The sequence below is a fragment of the Eschrichtius robustus genome, chromosome 12, assembly GCF_028021215.1.
Source record: "Eschrichtius robustus isolate mEscRob2 chromosome 12, mEscRob2.pri, whole genome shotgun sequence".
Lineage (NCBI taxonomy): Eukaryota > Metazoa > Chordata > Mammalia > Artiodactyla > Eschrichtiidae > Eschrichtius > Eschrichtius robustus.
In genome coordinates this window covers 94,740,908-94,761,292 of record NC_090835.1, presented here as the reverse complement: position 1 = coordinate 94,761,292, position 20,385 = coordinate 94,740,908, and the positions used below count along the sequence as shown (strand labels likewise).

Below are 20,385 nucleotides of genomic sequence, written 5' to 3'. Positions count from 1 at the left end.
AGAGCCCACGTGCCCTGGAGCCCGCACGCCGCAACTAGAGAGAGAAAACCCGCACGCCACAACTAGAGAGAAACCCAAGCAGACCACGCACCGTAACGAGAAAATTCCTGCATGCCTCAACAAAGATCCCGTGTGCCAAAACTAAGACTCGACATAGCCAAAAAAAATAAAATAAAATAAAAAATAAAGTGGACCTGGCATATTGTAAGTGCTGAATTAAAGATAGCTATTATTAATTTTAACAATGAAAATAGCATTCTAAGAGTACAGTTCCAGGGATGGATATAAAGAATGTGAGATTTTTTCCTTCGTAACAGTTGGGTAGGAATAGTGATAACTCAACCAAATATTCAAAATGACAGCCCCTCCTTTCTCCTAATCAGCACTTCTACCTTAGAATATTTTTTAGTAAAATGTACAAAATCCTTACATATAATAGAAACAGTAAATATTGCAGTTAGGTGATGATTATTTACCATCATCATATAATTAGACATAATTTCAATAACTGCCCACACAGAGAATAATGAAAAGATATTCCTTAGGAAAACACATATTAATGACAAGAGAATGCAAGTTGGTGGCGAGATTTGTAAGGTCCAGTGGGCACTTTCCCTTTGGGGTCAGGCCTGAGAGAAGCATCAGGATCTTGACCACAGTTTGCTTATCCATTCCCTTACTGAAGGACATCTTGGATGCTTCCAGTTTTTGGCAATTTTGAATGAAGCTGCTGTAAACACTCATGTGCAGGTTTCTGTATAGATAGAAATTTTCAACTCATTTGAGTAAGTAGCTAGAAGCATGATTGCTTGGTTGTACAATAAGAATATGTTCAGCATTACATGAAACTTCCACGTTGTCTTTCCACACTTTCTACACCACTTTCCATTCTCACCAGCAACAGAGAGTTCCACATCCTCACAAGCTTTGGTCTTGACAGATTTTTGGATTTTAGCCATTCTAATAGGTGTGTAGTGGTATCTCAGTGTTGTTTTAATGTGTAATTTCCTTATGACATATGATGTTGAGCATTTTTTCATGTGTGTATTTGCCATTTGTGTATCTTCTTTGATGAAGGGTCTTTTCTGGTCTTTTGCCCATTTTTTTCCATTGGGTCGTTCACTTGCTTACTGTTGAGTTTTAAGAGTTCTTTGTATATTTTGGATAATTGTCCTTTATCAGATTAGTTTTACAAATATTTTCTCCTAGTCTGCAGCTTTCTTTTTATTCTCTAAACAGTGTCTTAGCAGAGCCGAAGTTTTTACTTTTAATGAAATCCCATTAATCAATTTTATTTTTATGGATAGACTTTCGATGTTGTATCTAAAAACTGATCACCAACCCCACGTTCTCCAAGATTTCCCTTATGTTATTTTCTAGAAGTTCTATGGTTTTGCATTTTATATTTAGATCTATGATCCATTTTGAGTTAATTTTTGTGAAGGGTATAAGGTCTAAGTTCATTTCTGTGCATGCGGATGTCCAGTTGTTCCAGCACCATTTGTCTCCTCTGTACTTCATTTTGATATTTTCTGCTAACCTATCTTCTCTTCTAATTATTTAACTCTCTCTTCAGCTGGATCTATTCTGCTGCTAAACCCTAAGTTCTTAATTTTGGTTTTGGGTTTGTCAGGGTAAGAATTTCTGTTGGGTAATTTTCCAAATCTGTTTTGTCACTTTATATAATTTCCAGTCCTCTCTAACATTTTAAAATCTTGTCTTTTATCTCTTTGAATATAATAAGCATAGCTATTTTAAAGTTCATGCCTAACAATTTGAATATCTGAAGTATCTGTGATTCTATTTCTACTTCTTTATTATTTCTGTTAGTTCTTTTTTTTTTTAACATCTTTATTGGAGTATAATTGCTTTACAATGTTGTGTTAGTTTCTGCTGTACAACAAAGTGAATCAGCTATATGCATACATATATCCCCATATTCCCTCCCTCTTAAGCCTCCCTCCCACCCTCCCTATCCCACCCCTCAAAGTCATCACAAAGCATCAAGCTGATCTCCCTGTGCTGTGAAGCAGCTTCCCACTAGCTATCTATTTTACATTTCGTAGTGTATATATGTCAATGCTACTCTCTCACTGAGTCCCAGCTTCCCTTTCCCCTCCATGTCCTCAAGTCCATTCTCTACGTCTGTGTCTTTATTTCTGCCCTGGCACTAGGTCCATCGGACCAATTTTTTAGATTCCATATATATACGTTAGCACAGTTCTTGTTCTTGTTGCCTTATCTTGCAATGCACCTCTATCTTTGATTGGATGCTGCACATCATATTTTTCAAATGCCTTGTAGAATCATTAGAGACACGATTACATTTGCTTTCCTGACAGGTGAGATGGGGACCTACATTCTAGCATCACTTTGATCCATTTTTAGTGCTCGAGACTTCCTGGATCACACAAAGAAACTTGCAATCACACAGCAATCCATGTGAGGACTGGTTTACTTCTGTTTCACCTTTACACCCCACCCAAGGCTGGGTCGCAAACCATGTTGCCAACCGAAACCATAAGAAGTTTGCCAAGGATTCCACCTCTGGAAGACCCTGAATTCCAACACTGTTTCCCCCTAGGTCCCCTAGACCCTACAAGACTGTCAGAAACACAGCTCTGCCTTTAAGCTACTTTTGTCTGAATGGCAAACACCCAAATACTGGATTCACCTCTCTACATTTCCACCTCCTCTTAGATCTTGGTCTGGTAATTGTCCATTAACTTGGTATTTTTCCAGTGCCTTCAAGTATAGGTTTTTAATATTTTGTCCAGTCTTAGCTGTCAGTTCTGCAGAAGTCAGAACAGGACTCTTCATCCTATGAGTTCCACAAATATTTTCCTCTTGTGGCCTTTAACATAACTGATTTTATATTGTGCATATGTTCCCTACCCCAACCGTTTTAGAATGCTAGGATCAGGTCTGATTCATGCAGCACTTGGCCCTTACCCAGAATATTTGTTAAATCGAAACAACCTGTCTTCTTTGATGCTTTTGCTAATTATTCATGTTCAAAATCTCATTGTTTTAAATCAATAAAATTTCATGCTTATATAATCATCATTAAAAATATCTTTCCATTTCCCATTTGCTTTCAATATTTACAGTTTCTGCAAGAAAAGACCTTATCTATTTTAGTGTCTTTCTAAAAAATTTGACTCTATTATGTCATTTATTTTATTTCAAGATGATCTTTATACTTTCCAGATGTGTATTATGGCATGCACATACATATTTAAATGTGGTGATTTAACATTCATTTTATTTTGATAGTTTTATGACACTTCTTAGGAACTATCAGTAGGATACCTAGTGAAACCACCATACTATAGATACTGGATAGAAAATAACCAGACCATTTTCTGTGTATAAGCAATTAGCGATTTTTTAGAAAATGTGTTTTTGTGCCTCTTTTTCATTTCACTGTTTCTCCTTCATTAAGTAACCATATGTGGAATTGCTCAGGATTTCATTGCCTTTTTCTGTAGGGAAAAAATGAAATATATCACAAGGTGGACTGTCTGTTCTGAAACCTCTAGGAACCAACAGCAAGGGAAGGAAGAGCTACTTAAAGGGAGCTCCCATCTTTCTGAGTAGCAGAGACATTTTTGGTTGCAAATTTTAGGGATATATCCACATCAATAATTGCTCAGGGAGAACCTTCCAATCCCCCAGATTTGGCCAGGATGCCAGTGCTTATACTTCTAAACATCATATATTTCCTCTTTCTTAAAAGATTTCGTATTATTTGTTCAATGCATGCCTTCCTTCTTGGAGCTAGAACTCTCAGTGCCAAGGACCATTCCTATACTGCCTTCAATAAACATAAAAGGCTAACATTTAGCAATTTAGTGGCTTTCAATACTTCAAAAGCTAAGTTCGATTTTCCTTCATAATCCCAGAGGTAAGTAAACCTAATCTATTCTGGATTTCTTCCCCTCACCCAACATGCCTTAGATTCTGACCAGATAATGTGTGTGGGTGTAGCGTGACTTGATCCCATCTCAAAAAACAAAGCTATAACCAGCATCATTGGTCAGGGGCTTGTTGCATTTTTCCTTCCTTTTGGCACTAAGTGTCCCTTGGATACCCAATAAAATACTCACCAGTAATAAAATAAGCCTTCAATTATTTAGGCGTTGGTCATTCAGATGCCCTGTTTCTCATTTTCTTCTTTTCCTACCTACTCTCTAACTTTTGGGCTTCTCACTGGCACACATGCCATCAAAGGCTGGCCAGAACAAGGGGGCTAGCTCTAATTAGTGGACTTTGTGATTGGCTAGAAACTCCAAAAAAAGCACATAAAGTCGGTAGATGGTTGAAACCCTAGAAGTTTGGAGAATTTTTCTGATGATATCAATTATTCTTAGTAGGACCCAGAAAAGATAGTTTGTCCAGTCAATAACCATAGTTACTAACCTATCATTATGTTACCATTTTTGTTTTTCCATTTTCTAGGTGGTGATATTATCTAGTTCTCCGCTTACCCAATCTGTGAATTAGGACATTTTATTTCATCTCTCTGAGCCTCATTTCATCATCAATAAAATAGAAACAGTAACCAAACAGGTTTGTTCTGACCCAAGCATTAATTCCAAGAATGAAATAATGTATGAAAGTGCTTTGTAAATGTAGAGGACCATTCGCATTTTATATCATTACCAACATTAATTGTTTGCTCACGGTTTAAGTTTTATACTAGAATGCCAATTTGTCTTCTCAAAAGCAGAGGTGCTTCACATGGGTTATTGTGATGGATAAAATTCAGGATTTTGGCACACTTGGCCAGCATGCATGCCAAATTCCTTATCAGTGCTTACCTTGGGAGGTTTCCTAAATGATGGAAACAAAACATTCAGCAGCAGAAGTAGAGAGCGTTGTCAACATAGCAGGCACACGTCAGAAGGAAGCAATGAAAGAGAAAAAAAACAAGGGAAACTCAGCATCTTGATTACATGATCTGAAAGATATTCTACTTCACAAAGATCAGGAGCCATATTCACTTCACTGCCTGAGGTGATAAACTTTTGTATTTGTTCAAAAATATAGTGTGGGACTCAGTTTCTTTTCTGGTTTAATAGAATGTATCCAGTCATTCAGAGGTGTTTTTAATGATACTAAAAATGCCAACAAAAAGAGCATCAGAATAAAGAAAGATGCTGCAATCATACTGCATGCGGTCAAATACTTTAAAATCAATTTTCACATTTAAATTTTTCTTAAATTTGCCTTAATATATATGTATATTTCCTTTGAAAAATACTCTAATCAATATAGGATTTTTTTTTCCCAATTAAAAACCATGGTTTAGATGACAATTTTCACATATTTCAACCCTGAATAAAAATTTAAAAGCATGTTACATCCTTCCTTATCACCAATAACACACGCATTTTTTTATCATTCATTTTTTGCATTCAAAAATGACTGAAACTGCATCCAGAAAAAACTCGGAAAAGGAAATAGTTTTCAAAGTAACAAACCATTAGGCTTACTTGCTTTGTAAATGTTTTGATCATATACAAAATTGAGCTGAACTATGATTTTTATGGTATGTGACCCTATCACAGGGTCTTGGCCTTCTTGATGTGGTTATAATTAATCAACCTCCAATATCATCAATTCAGAAACTGCAAAATTATTGTTAAATAGAAATGGGGGAATTTTTCCTGTGGCCTTAATCCTTCTTCACAGGGAACAGAATCATGAGAATAAGAAATGGATTCTCCAGATTGGAGAGGAGAAGATGGCGGAAGAGTAAGACACGGAGATCACCTTCCTCCCCACAGATACATCAGAAATACATCTACACGTAGAACTGCTCCTATAGAACACCCACTGAACGCTGGCAGAAGACCTCAGACCTCCCAAAAGGCAAGAAATGGATTTTCCAGGGCAGAGGGCATGGAAACCAAAAGGTACAGGCAAAAACAGCATGGTGTTCTTTCTCCATCATTGTGTCTAACACTCCTCACAGAACCTTGAGGGCCCCAAATAAAACCCAGGGCTCAGAATCAAGGAAAGAAACTCCATGGATTCCACAATCAGGTAGGTAACTCTAACCTTTAAGTCTATGGAAAGAAAATCATGACATTTCTTACAATGATGATGATAAAAAATTATCTTCTTGAAATTCCATAAATTAGCTAAAAAGTAAATGAGTCCTTATGTCATGACCCCAGGAAGGCACAACAGGAATGTGATTTTTGTCTTCAGGTTTTAGAGAAAAACTTTCTAGAAAAACTGGTATCTCTGGCTGGTATTAAGCAAGTCTCAACATTCTGTGCTTCTGTCCTTTAAAACAAGATAAACATTTATAGATGTTGTTATAAAACTGCATGAGTGTTTTTAATTCTAAGAAAGCCACGGGTCTTTGCTCTGTGCATAAAACTTGAGGTTTCTGCCAAGAAAATGTCCTTAAGTGGAACAACTGCTCTAGAAGGCATCTGCTCTGAGCAGGTAGAACAATGATGAAAACCTCACGCACAGTACTTTTGACAACGCCTTCTCGTATTTTGCTTGCTTGATTTTTTAAAAGCCATTTAAATCACGGCTTTATTTAACAGGGTAAAGAAAAACCACTTGACTTGGCTTGCGATAAGGCAACCATATGAAACAGCATGGGCCAAATTAATAAAATATATGCTTCACATTTAGGTTACAATGAACCAAGTAATCTAATGGGGGTAGAACATGCTAACAGAAATCCCAGGGATTTCTCCAGGGTTCTCATGTGTTTCAGGACTGTACAATAACTGTCACCAGCGGCACAGAACAAGTGCTGGTTTGTAGCCAGTAGTACACTGACCTCCTTCGCTGTCCAATAATAAGAGTTATCCTTTCTATACTGACATTTCAATACAGTTTTCTTTATTCCTATCAGGAAACCAGTCTTATTTCAACATTTTAAGTACTTTGTAAGTGTATTCCTCTCTCTTAGAAAGATAGCACATAATATGGGAATGCCAATGTAATTCTGCTACCTTCTTTTGTGTTTCTAAGGATGGTTTGTTAAGAATAAAGGGAGACTGGGATGCATGGGAAAAAGGCAAGCCACTAAGTGAAACTGCCACTACCCAAATTACTCATCGTTTAGTTTAGAACAAGGATCCTGGCTACAGAAGGAAAAGTAAGTCATTTAGTTTATCACAACTGTACTTCATTAATTGGTAAACAAACATTCCTTGAGGTTTGAATTAGGTGATAAGCAACTAAGTTATCCTAATTCAGAACCATAGTTTACCACCCCAATCCCCAGAGGCTATATATCATTTTTTGGGGCCTGTGAAGAAAAATTTTTCCAACATGAGTAATACTGATACTACAACCAAATATGGCATGCTATCCTTTGGGAAAAAAACAACTAATGTGATATTGCAATGTAAAGATAAAAATTCTCACACATGTATCTATGAAAGAAAATAAATAATATAAAAATCTATCAGAAACATAATCAATCTTAGATATTTTTTTTTTTAAGTTACAGCCTTTGTTGATTGTATCAACAAAGTCTTATCAACAAAGAGTTCCGGCTAACTCTGTTAGGTCCAGCCTATTGCTGATACCTGCGTGGCTCACTTAGAGAAAGAGGCGATACTCCTGGCTAACAAACATCCAGTGAACTACAAAGAACATCCCTTTGCAAAACACCAAAGGTTCCTTCCTCTCCCAGGACAAGCAAGTTGATGGATCTCTTCAAGGTCACCCACACTGTGCGCATTTCTCACACAACTCAACGTAATTTCCATGCCTTTCACCCCCTTCTGCCCGATAGAGTTTTCTCCTCTCCAACATCCAGCTCAAGGCTCCACTCTCTCAATTCCTCATCAACTGTTTGAGAGCACCTTGGCCTTCACTACCTCTGATACCCCAGGATTCCTATGGTCAACAAAACAGCTTAACACTCACGAGCACACATAAAGTCCTGTAGCCTTTGGTGATTCTGTCTGAATTGGAATCTCGTGTATCCCTAAGACCTAAACCCCTTGAAAGCAGAGGCTATGCCACATGCTACTTGCATGATCTCAGTCCCCAATGCCACATATTTATGTAGAACTGAAATCATTATAATAACTCGGAAGTAATTTTTTACATTAATGGGTTAAACATAATCTAGATGTGAGGATTTTCTTCCACCACCCCCTCAATCCCACAGTTCCAAAATTTGGGGGCAAGATTTTTTCTTTTTTTTGGCCATGCCACGTGGCTTGTGGGATCTTAGTTCCCCAACCAGGGATCAAACCTGGGAATTCTCATGGGGGCAAGATTGCTTGCATTTAATAGCAGAGAAGATGTCAAGGATTGTCAGAAAATGTAGACTGTTTCCAATGTCTTATTTTAAAATAATTATTTCTCTAGATCAGCATTTCATACAGAGAAGTTCAATGGGATGCCAACAAGGGTCAAGCCCTCAAAACCTTCGGAGGTCAACTAGGTTCAGAAATGCAGGTTCAGTTTGATGAGATGAGAGGAGATACACACATGGAAATGGGGCTGTAAAGATAAGCTGGATCTATATCGGGCCAGGTCTTGAAATGAGCCGTCAGTACTTAATTTAGTAGACAGTACAAACCTGAAAAGTTTAACAAGAGAGTGAAATAAATAAGGCAGTATAAATAGCATATTGCAATGACAGCAATCCTATATAGCTGTCGTTCTTTCCTCACACCTCACACTGAAAGATTTCTGGGACAAGGAGTCTTTTGTCCATTATTTACAGCCTATTGACTACAGTGAGCTACTTACAAGTTAGATGGCCAAAGACCCTGATGTCCACAAGCCCTAACCCCAGTCAGTGCTTCAAGAGACATGAATGATCAGTGACTTCTTCTAAAACAGAAAGTTCTCTTCCATGTGCTAACGATGTTATTGATTGATGGTTGGAAACTGTCACAACCTATATCACAAAGATATAGAGCTAAATGACATTTGACTCCTGGAGATTACTCTAAGGACATATACTTTATAAAGCCCTTGATTTTCACTTCCCACCTGGAGAGCTAAACATCGTGTCACATCAGAGTCCAAGTAATCCTGTTAACCAGCAAGCGTTTACTGAGTACCGATTCCTACACTGCACATCATAGGTGCTTTGAGGGATATTAGAGGAATGAGGCATGATCTCTGACCTCAAGAAGCTTAACACCTTGTAACAGAGACAGATACATACGTGAATAACTGATATCAAGTGGGCTGCGATGAGTGTCAAAGCACAGACAGAAACAAAGAGCCATATTCAGTCAACAAATGTTTACACACACACTGTGTGCTGCTTTGTTGAGGTACAAAAATAAATTAGACATGCTGCCTTTCAGACAACAATAAATGGAACTTATACAAACTCTGTGATGTGCAGAGACGGCCCAAAGAGGGAAATATGAACTGGGAAAGAAGAGAAGTTTCTCAGAGAGGGAAATCTAGAAGGCTGAATAGAGGCACCCAGCTGACAGGGTGAAGAAATGGCATCCCAATAGGGAGAACCGTGTATGCAAAAAGCATCGGAGTACACAGCTCGCTTCGTAGGACCAGAGCATCGTAGGACTGTCCTGTCACCGAGCTCAGTAGTTTGTCCACAGAAAGAGACAGTGGGACACAGGATGATACAGGGTTGGGATTTGGTTGGATAGGTGGGTATAAAGGTTCATCTTCAATGACGATTCATTAACTTTAGTTTGAAGATAAGTTTATATACTTGTATACCAACAAATGAACATATTCATATATTTAAAACATATAACAAGCACTTCTATGAGTTATAAAAAGCAGATGGGGTTACATATTTTGAAGAGCCTCTGAAACCAACCACAAGAAGAATGCAAATGCCAAAAACATTAAATTCCATGACAAGGCCTGGTTTTACAACCTTAAAAAAGAGGTATTAAAGTCAGCAGGCTATAAAGCTTATATGAAGCTACAGCAAAATTTTCTGAACACTGATGAAGCTGATTCATTTTTTTTAACTTTTTCTTTTATATCGGAGTATAGCCGATTAACAATGTTGTGATTTTTCAGGTGCACAGCAAAGCGACTCAGCCATACGTATACATGTATCCATTCTCCCCCAGACTCCCCTCCCATCCAGGCTGCCCCATAACACGTAGCAGAGTTCCCTGGGCTATACAGTAGGTCTTTGTTGGTTATCCTTTTTAAATAGGAAGCTGATTCATTTAAGGGGAAATGTTACCAACCAGAGCAGACTTTTAACACCAATATATCTGGTTTGCTTGGAAGAGTATGTCCTCTGGAATCTACTGGGTTTAAGGTATGCTTAATATTGTTTTCCTCCGAACCTCCTATTTCCTAGAAGACTTTGATTTTTCTACCTACGAATTTTTCTGACGGTGGTGCTTTCCAAGAACTCAAATCCCTGTGGTTGGACAGAGGCTGATATGGTCCAAGGGGAAGATCCAACAGAGCACAGGTTGGGTCGAGAAGGAAGTCAAGTCAGGAGGAGGATGACAGACTGGGAGAAAACAGCAAGCAAGAAACTCGTGGTCTGGATAAAGTGAAAGAGCAAAGGTGGTGTAGTGGTAGCAAGAGAGGATGTTGCAGTCAATGACTGAGGTGTGATATTTCAGAACGGTAAACTCTAAGCTGGTCATAGCAGTATGTCTGTGAGATGGAATGGACGATCATCACTTTAATTAATAACTATCACTTATGGAGCTCTAACTATATTTTTCTGTTAGTTCTACCTGATTTTACTCATTTAACATATTTGATAACCCTATAAAGTTCCCTTTATTATTTTTTTTCAGATGAAAAATACTGGGTGTAAGGTACAGAGATGGCATGACTTACTCAGAGTCACACAGTTAATTGGCAGCAGCGCCATGATTCAAACCCAGGTTGTCTCTGGCTGTAGAGACCCCTCCCCCCCCCCAACTCATAACAGCTACAGTATATTGCCTCTTTTGAGTCTAGAAGATTTTAGTGAAAGCTCTTCGAGCCTAGGCTAGGGTCCTGGATAGCAATCCATGTGAATGTTCAATGATGTGGCTCATCTGTGTCCACATGGGTCATCCACGTGGTTAATGGCATCAGTTAGCTCTGTGTCGAGGTCCTTCAGGAATGTGTAGGAGACTCTCAAAGGAGGAATGGCTTTTACATGCAAGAGAGGAATGGCTGCTCCATGGCAGTGTAGAGTCAGAAGAAGGTGGCAAAGTACCACTTTCCCTGGGGGAGCAGAAAACTGAGCACCCCTGGAGAGGGCTATGAATAAAGCCACAGAAATGTCTATGTAGATGTGCTGGGAGCAAACGTCCGGCAGAGAAGAGCAGAAACGAAGTTGGAGAGTACAGGGTATGCTCAGGGAGCAGCAGGTACACAGAGGGGATGGAGAACAATCAAGTAGAAATAACAGACAGCAACCAAAGCACAGAGGGCACTGAGTGCCACTCAGACTTTGACTTCTCCCAGAAGCAACTGTTATGGATGGTTTGTGCAACGAGTGTAACATGGCCAGATGTGTTTTAAGAGGGTGTGATTGAGGCCACACCATCTACAGAGTCAGCAGTGAGATGTACTGGTGACCCTCTACTTGGCAATGACCGCAGCCTGTGTGGTGTGTCAGTTGGCACCGAGGCAAAGGCAAGAGAAAAAGTAGGATGGAAAGGAGAGAGCAAACAGATGATTTGAAGGAAGATTCTGTAAAATGTGTTGACTGACGTGCCCCACCACCTGACCTCCCCTCTACATCTGCAAGGATGGAACCACTGCTGCGTGGTGTGGAATGACTTCTTATGGTCCTTCCGTTGCAGACCTTGGAGCCGCCCTGATGAGATGAATGAAGGAACAAATGGCTTCAATTATCTTCATATTTTATGTTGTTGAGTTTAAAAATTCCAAATGCATCTGCAATTAAAAAACCCAATCATCCCAATATTCCTTCAGTGTGAACTGCTTCTTTTAAAAATGTACCACTGCCTTTAACTTGCTCTCATTTTCAATAAAATTCAAAAAGAAAAACTGAACTAAATTGATACCGGAGTGGAAAGACTCATGGTTTAATTTTGGCGGGGGGGGGGGTGTATTTTGGACTACATCTTTCTGGCATAACTACATTTGGCTGGAATTTCTGCAAGAAGTAAGACAGGATAGTGGTGAAGATTTAAGGATTAGGAGCCAAACAACTCTAGCTCTGCCATCAGCTAGCCATGTTGACTTGGGGCACATTTATGTAACCCCTCTGAGCCTCAGTTTCTGTGTTTATAAAATGGGGAAAGAAGGGGAGTTCCCTGGTTGCCTAGTGGTTAGCGTTTGGTGCTTTCACTGTGGAGGTCCGGGTTCGATTCCTGGTTGGGGAACCATCCTGCATGCCATGCAGCATGGCCAAAATCCAAAAAATAAATAAAAATAAATTTAAAAAAATAAAATGAGGCTAGAAAAGCACCCCTTCAGGACCACACTCAGTGGCCAGGATAATGCTACACACCACTGGTGCATAGTTATCGTTCAATAAATGTTAGATGCTATTGTTGGTGCTACAACAAACAGCCCTCCTGGATAATGAATGCAAAATGTTAACACAGCTCCAACTAATTTCATCTAGGAAAAAGTTACTGGGAGCTGAAGAACAAGAGCGCTTTCTTTTGGCAATAGAGAAAATTTATGTTCATAAAAATGAAGACAAACATGATGTTTAAAATACGCTCTTCAGGGACTTCCCTGGTGGCGCAGTGGTTAAGAATCTGCCTGCCAATGCAGGGCACCCCGGTTCGAGCCCTGGTCCGGGAGGATCCCACATGCCACGGAGCAACTAAGCCCGTGCACCACAACTACTGAGCCTGCACTCTACAGCCCGTGAGCCACAACTACTGAGCCCGCGTGCCACACTAAAGCCCACACGCCTAGGGCCCGTGCTCCACAACAAAGAGAAGCCACCGCAATGAGAAGCCCACGCACCGCAACGAAGAGTAGCCCCCGCTCGCCCCAACTAGAGAAAGCCCATGTGCACAGCAGTGAAGACCCACCCAACACAGCCAAAAATAAATAAATGAATAAATAATAAATAAATTTTTAAAAAAAATCCTCTTGAAACAAGGACAGCTGAATGTCGACCATTGTTGGAACGCCGCCAACAGATATATGGATGGTTTTATATGCTTTAAAAAAAGTTCAAAATGTTTTGATGTTCAGAAATGAGTTTTAGAGGAAAAAAAAGAATACTTCAGCATAAAAGTGAATACAAAATATTCTGAGTCTCGAGTGTCCTTGCTGGGAAGACAGGAATGACTGAGGGGGTCAGCAGCAATGAGGACCACCTGGGAGCAACAGAGCGACAGCCCAGGACTGGGAAGAGACCCCAGGCCCAGAAAGGTGCCTTGCATTCTATTTCCTGCAGTGATGGCATACCTTAAAGGGATGTATAATAGTAAAATCTTGAGGGAAAAAACGCTCACTATGTTGTCAATGACACAGTGATTTCTGGCTATGACAGCACTTCTAAAACAGGCGGTTTTTTCCCTTAAGGAAAAAAAAAAAGGTTTTTAAGAAAACACGTATGATGAAGGAAGGAAAAGAATAGAAAGAAAAAACAAACCTTGGAAATAATGAGATAAACATATATGAAGCTGAACACCCTTATAAGAACTAAACTAGGATATTAATTTTTTTTTTTAGCGAAGAGCCAAGAGCAGGTGCATGATGGCCAACACTTCAGCATACATCATCGGGCTGATCTCACTTGACATCTGGCCCCGTGCACTGCTATACCCATGACAGCTGACAAAGTGACCACAGGGATAATGATTTAATTTTAAAGGTAGGCTTTATTTTAAAATGACCTAGTATTTTAAAATTTGTCATTTATTTTCTCAGTCTGAAGCTGAAGAATCTAGAAGTACTATTTCTGGACTTGGAAAGCTGGCATTAAAAAAGGTCAGGACAGGAATAAAGACGCAGATGTAGAAAATGGACTTGAGGACACGGGGAGGGGGAAGGGGAAGCTGGGACGAAGTGAGAGAGTAGCACTGACATACATACACTACTAAGTGTAGGACAGATAGCTAGAGGGAAGCAGCTGCATAGCACAGGGAGATAAGCTTGGTGCTTTGTGACCTCCTAGAGGGCTGGGATAGGGAGGGTGGGAGGGAGACGCACGAAGGAGGGGATATGGGGATATATGTATGCAAACAGCTGATTCACTTTGTTATACAGCAGAAACTAACACAACATTGTAAAGCGATTATACTCCAATAAAGATGTTAAAAAAAAAAAAAAAAGGTCAGGGGTCAGCATTAGAAACAGAACCCAAAGGAGCAAACAGGTTTTAGCCCTTTCCCAAAATAACACCTTGAATTTTCAGCTAAGTATCAAAGCACAGAACTGCATTACCAAAGTAAGATACGCCCTACAGGCCACGAAGAACATTTATAGTTTGAAAGCTTCACTACTGTAGCCCACTGAAATGAACAGCGAGACAAGGTGATTGAAAAAAAAAAAAAAAAAAAAGTGCCGTTTTGTTAGTCTTTGTCAAAATCATTTTCTGCTATCATCAAGAAGAACACAATTAAAAATGCTGGCAAAGGTGTGGAGAAAAGGGAACCCTCCAACACTGTTAGTGGAAATTAAACTGGTGCAGTCACTGTGGAAAACAGTATGGAGGTTTCTCAAAAAACTAAAAATAGTACTACGTTATGACCCAGCAATTCCACTCCAGCGTATATGTCTGAAAAAAAACAAAAACACTAATTCGGAAAGATACATGCACCCCAATGTTTATGGCAGCATTATTTACAATTGCCAAGATAAGGAAGCAACCTAAGTGATCATCAACAGATGAATGGATAAAGAAGATGTGGTGCTATATATACAATGAACTGCTACTCAGCCATAAAAAATGTTGAAATGTTGCCATTTGCAACAACATGGATGGACTTGGAGGGTATTATGCTGAGTGAAGTAAGTCAGACAGAGAAAGACAAATACTGTATGATATCACTTACATGTGGAATCTAAAAAATAAACAAACTAGTGAATATAACTAAAAAGAAACAGTCACAGATATAGAGAACAAACTAGTGGTTACCAGTGGGGAGAGGGAAAGCGGGGAAGGGCAAGAGAGGGGTAGGGATTAAGAGGTACAAACTACTATGTATAAAATAAATAAGCTACAAGGATATATTTTACAACACAGGGAATGTAGCCAATATTTTATAACTATAAATGAAACACAGCCTCTAAAAATTGTGAATCACTATGTTGTACACCTGAAATTTATAAAATATTATACATCAACTATACCTCAATTTTAAAAACCTGCGTTTTAAAAATATATGAATAGCAGTAATAAAAATTTTTTAATTACAAAAATATTTTTCTGCAATAAAGATGTATCAACTTTATTATAGAAGCAAGAAACTTCTGAAATAAAGTGAATAAGAGCAAAGTCTTAGAAGTCCCACTGGAGGTTTTCTAATCACTTCAAGTTTTATAAATTAATTTTATTATTTTACAACTCTGATGATCCCCCAAAAATGTTCTAGGGTTGTAGGAATGTATAAATATAATACAATAAAATTCCATTTTTAAAAATCATCATTTTTTTCTGCACAGATATACAATCTCTCTGCCACCCAGCAAGACTCAAGTTTTAAGGACATAGGCCATACCATCTCCACTGACTAGGCAGGGAGACACAGTGATGACTGTCTACTTGAAACTGACTGAAGCCCTCTTGGTGTGCATCAAATGGCTTGCAAATAATTTGTATTCAGTGAGCTCTGGTTAAAGGACCCAATCAGCCAATCAGTGAGTTACCAATCTCTCCTAATATCAGGTTTATTCTACTATGACACTAATAACTACAAATACACTTCTAATAAAAATTTTGTAGGCTAAAATTATTTTTCTTAATAAAAAATTTAATGCCATTCAGGTTGAGCCTGAACTCTAAATACCCCAACCTCAGAGGTGGGGAGAGGGATTGGAGGTTGAACCAATCACCAAAGGCCAATGATTTAATCGCTCATGCCTACATAATGAAACCTTCATAAAAATGCTAACAGATGAGTTTCAGAGAGCTTCCGGGCTGCTGAACACCTGGAGGTGCTGGGAGGGTGTGGTACCCAGGGAGGGCACAGAAGCTCTGCACCACTTCCCACACACTTCATCCCACGCATCTTCTCCATCTGGCTGTTCCTGAATTGTACCCTTTTACAATAAACCAATAATCTAATAAGTAAACTGTTTTCCTGAGTTCTGTGAGCCACTGTAGCGAATTATCAAACCCAAGGAGGGGGCTGTGGGAACCTCATATTTATAGCCCAGCAGTCAAAAGCACAAGTAACAACCTGGGAACTGTAAATGGCATCCAAGGGTGGTGGGGGGGCAGCCTTGTGGGACTGAGCCCTTAACTTGTGGGATGTGCTGCTAACTCCAGGCAGACAGTGTCAGAATTGGACTGAACTGTAGGACATCCCGCTGGTGTCTGCAGAGAATTGGAGAAGTGGCTGGTGTGGGAAAACCCCTGCACATTTGGTGACCAGAAGTATTGAAAGTAGTGAAACAGATTTTCCCCTTTACAGTGGTTACTATCTGGGCGAAATCTGGAAATATCACCCAGCCCCTCACTCCTCACATTGTAGTTTGAGGGTTGGTGACAGGCAGTCCATGTTACAAATGGTGGCAGACCAGTTTGTTACTGGTCCTGGAGGAGGTAAGAATCTGTTCCAAGGTCCTGGCCAGTCTCACCTTCCTTTAGAGGTAAAATGCCACAATGCCTCCCTCCTCCGACATTTACAGAAGTATCCATCCATCCATGATGGATTGGAATTAAAAAGGAAAAAGAAACGATCCTTCTGAAAGTTTTTTTTTTTTAGCATTGCTGCCCAGAAGCCAAGTAGAACTTTTGTAAGAAACTTTCATTTCTACATAATGAACTGGTTAATAAAAAAAGATTGCTACAGTAAAATGCAAAACTTGAGTGGAATACATGAGCATATCCTCAGTAACTATTAACCCAACATAATGATGTTCATTCAGTATATATATATTTCCAAAATTAAAATGGGTACAGAAAGCAAACAGAATGTTTAGCAAGCTACGTGGCATTATTTTACGTAATTACTATCCACTGATAATAGCTCCCCTGCCTTTTCTTTCCCTAATATTGTCAAGGAAAATACCTGAATTGCTCCCCCTAAGGAAACACAGCCAACTACAGCTGTGGGTGTCAGGCCTCTGAGAAGCCCCTGGTGGTCTCCGTGGAGCGTCCTCCAAGCCACTGCACAGAGCTCCAGTCTCTCAACGCCGCGGCTGCAATTCCCAGTGGCACGGGGGAGCCTGGCAAGAACTCACACTAGATGAACCAAAACAAAGTTGAGCAGAGAAAACATGGCTCTTGTGCAATTTTCTTGCTGTGTCTTCAAAAGTACCATGCAGCGAAGCTCTCAAAAAAAAAAAAAAACAAAAACAAAAAAAAACCCCCAGCAAAGCAGCAGTAAGCACCAATGCTTGATTTTAAATCTAGAATTAAGCACCTCTGTGAGGCCATTCTCAGGCTAGTTCTCGGCTGCTACTACTAGACAGGACCCCAATTAATATGCTGTTTGGAAGAACCATACACTTAACTATCTGGTTTTACTTGTATTTCCAGGATTAATTTTCCACTTATGTGAGAGTCTGTACCTTGATAGCATATACTTATGATACCATGCTTATAATTACATAAACAGTATTTACATTTTCTACATGAGGGAGTCAAAACCAAACATCACGCTACATGCAACAGCTTCACAAAAGCAGCAGTATCAGCTGAACAGGAGAGACAGAGAACAGCCTTTTATGAGAGCCAGTCCAGGGAGGAGCTTCAAGACGGCGGAACAGTAAGTCGCGGGGATCACCTTCCTCCCCACAAATACATCAGAAATAAATCTACATGTGGAACAACTCCTACAGAACACCTACTGAATGCTGGCAGAAGACCTCAGACCTCCCAAAAGGCAAGAAACTCCCCACGTACCTGGGTAGGGCAAAAAAAAAAAAAAAAGGAAAAACAGAGACAAAAGAATAGGGACGGGACCTGCACCAGTGGGAGGGAGCCATGAAGGAGGAAAGGTTTCCACACACTAGGAAGCCCCTTCGTGGGCGGAGACTGCGGGTGGCAGAGGAGGGGAGCTTCGGAGCCACGGAGGAGAGCGCAGCCACAGGGGTGCGGAGGGCAAAGCGGAGAGATTCCCGCACAGAGGATCGGCGCCGAGCAGCACTCACCAGCCCGAGAGGCTTGTCTGCTCACCCGCCGGGGCGGGCGCGGCTGGGAGCTGAGGCTCGGGCTTCGGTCGGATCGCAGGGAGAGGACTGGGGTTGGCGGCGTGAACACAGCCTGAAGGGGGCTAGTGCGCCACAGCTAGCCGGGAGGGAGTCCGGGAAAAAGTCCGAAGAGGCAAGAGACTTTTCTTGCGGAACCTTTTTCAGCGCGGACCCCAGAGACGGGCATGGGACGCTAAGGCTGCTGCTGCAGCCACCAAGAAGCCTGTGTGCGAGCACAGGTCACTCTCCACACCGCCCCTCCCGGGAGCCTGTGCAGCCCGCCACTGCCAGGGTCCCGTGATCCAGGGACAACTTCCCCGGGAGAACGCACGGCGCGCCTCAGGCTGGTGCAACGTCACGCCGGCCGCTGCCGCCGCAGGCTCGCCCCGCATCCATACCACTCCCTCCCCCTGGCCTGAGTGAGCCAGAGCCCCCCAAGCAGCTGCTACTTTAACCCCGTCCTGTCTGAGCGAAGAACAGACGCCCTCAGGCGACCTATACACAGAGGCGGGTCCAAATCCAAAGATGAACCCCGGGAGCTGTGCGAACAGAGAAGAGAAAGGGAAATCTCTCCCAGTAGCCTCAGGAGCAGCGGATTAAATCTCCACAATCAACCTGATGTACCTGCATCTGTGGAATACCTGAGTAGACAACGAATCATCCCAAATTGAAGAGGTGGACTTTGGGAGCAATGATATATATATTTTTTTCCCTTTTTCTCTTTTTGTGAGTGTGTATGCATATGCTTCTGTGTGTGATTTTCTCTGTATAGCTTTGCTTTTACCATTTGTCCTAGGGTTCTGTCTGGTTTTTTTGATAGTTTGTTTTTTACTTAAAAATTTTTTTCCTTAATAATTATTTTTTATTTAAATAACTTTATTTTATTTTATTGTATTGTATTTTATTTTATATTCTTCTTTCTTTCTTTCTTTTCTCCCTTTTATTCTGAGCCGTGTGGTGGACAGACTCTTGGTGCTCCAGCCAGGCGTCACGGCTGTGCCACTGAGGTAGGAGAGCCAAGTTCAGGACACTGGTCCACAAGAGACCTCCCAGCTCCACGTAATATCAAATGGCGAAAATCTCCCAGAGATCTCCATCTCAACGCCAAGACCCAGCTCCACTCAATGACCAGCCAGCTACAGTGCTGGACACCCTATGCCAAACAACTAGCAAGACAGGAACACAACCCCATCCATTAGCAGAGAGGCTGCCTAAAATCATAATAAGGCCACAGACACCCCAAAACACACCACCAGACGTGGACCTGCCCACCAGAAAGACAAGATCCAGCCTCATCCACCAGAACACAGGCACCATTCCCCTCCACCAGGAAGCCTACACAACACACGGAACCAACCTTAGCCACTGGGCACAGACACCAAAAACAGCGGGAACTACGAACCTGCAGCCTGTGAAAAGGAGAACCCAAACACAGTAAGTTAAGCAAAATGAGAAGACAGAGAAACACACAGCAGATGAAGGAGCAAGGCAAAAACCCACCAGACATAACAAATTAAGAGGAAATAGGCAGTCCACCTGAAAAAGAATTCAGAATATAATAGTAACAATGATCCAAAATCTTGTAGATGGAATGGAGAAGATACAAGAAACGTTTAACAAGGATCTAGAAGAACTAAAGAAAAAACAAACAGTGATGAACAACACAATAAATGAAATTAAATATTCTCTAGAAGGGATCAATAGCAGAATAACTGAGGCAGAAGAACGGATAAGTGACCTGGAAGAGAAAATAGTGGAAATAACTACTGCAGAGCAGAATAAAGAAAAAAGAATGAAAAGAACTGAGGACAGTCTCAGAGACCTCTGGGACAAAATTAAACGCACCAACATTCGAATTATAGGGGTCCCAGAAGAAGAAGAGAAAAAAAAAGGGACTGAGAAAATATTTGAAGAGATTATAGTTGAAAACTTCCCTACTATGGGAAAGGAAATAGTTAATCAAGTCCAGGAAGCACAGAGAGTCCCATATAGGATAAATCCAAGGAGAAACATGCCAAGACACATATTAATCAAACTATCAAAAATTAAATACAAAGAACAAATATTAAAAGCAGCAAGGGAAAAAACAACAAATAACACATAGGGGAATCCCCATAAGGTTAACAGCTGATC

At 40.5% G+C, this 20,385-nt stretch overlaps 1 protein-coding gene across 1 annotated transcript in view; it reads right to left on the bottom strand.

Annotated features, from left to right (window-relative positions):
* KIF13A (kinesin family member 13A) overlaps positions 1-20,385 on the bottom strand; it is a 215,165-nt gene that overhangs the window by 120,389 nt on the left and 74,391 nt on the right. The window contains 1 exon segment of the mRNA XM_068557132.1: positions 4,824-4,836. Within this exon segment, the coding sequence (XP_068413233.1) occupies positions 4,824-4,836 (13 nt within the window).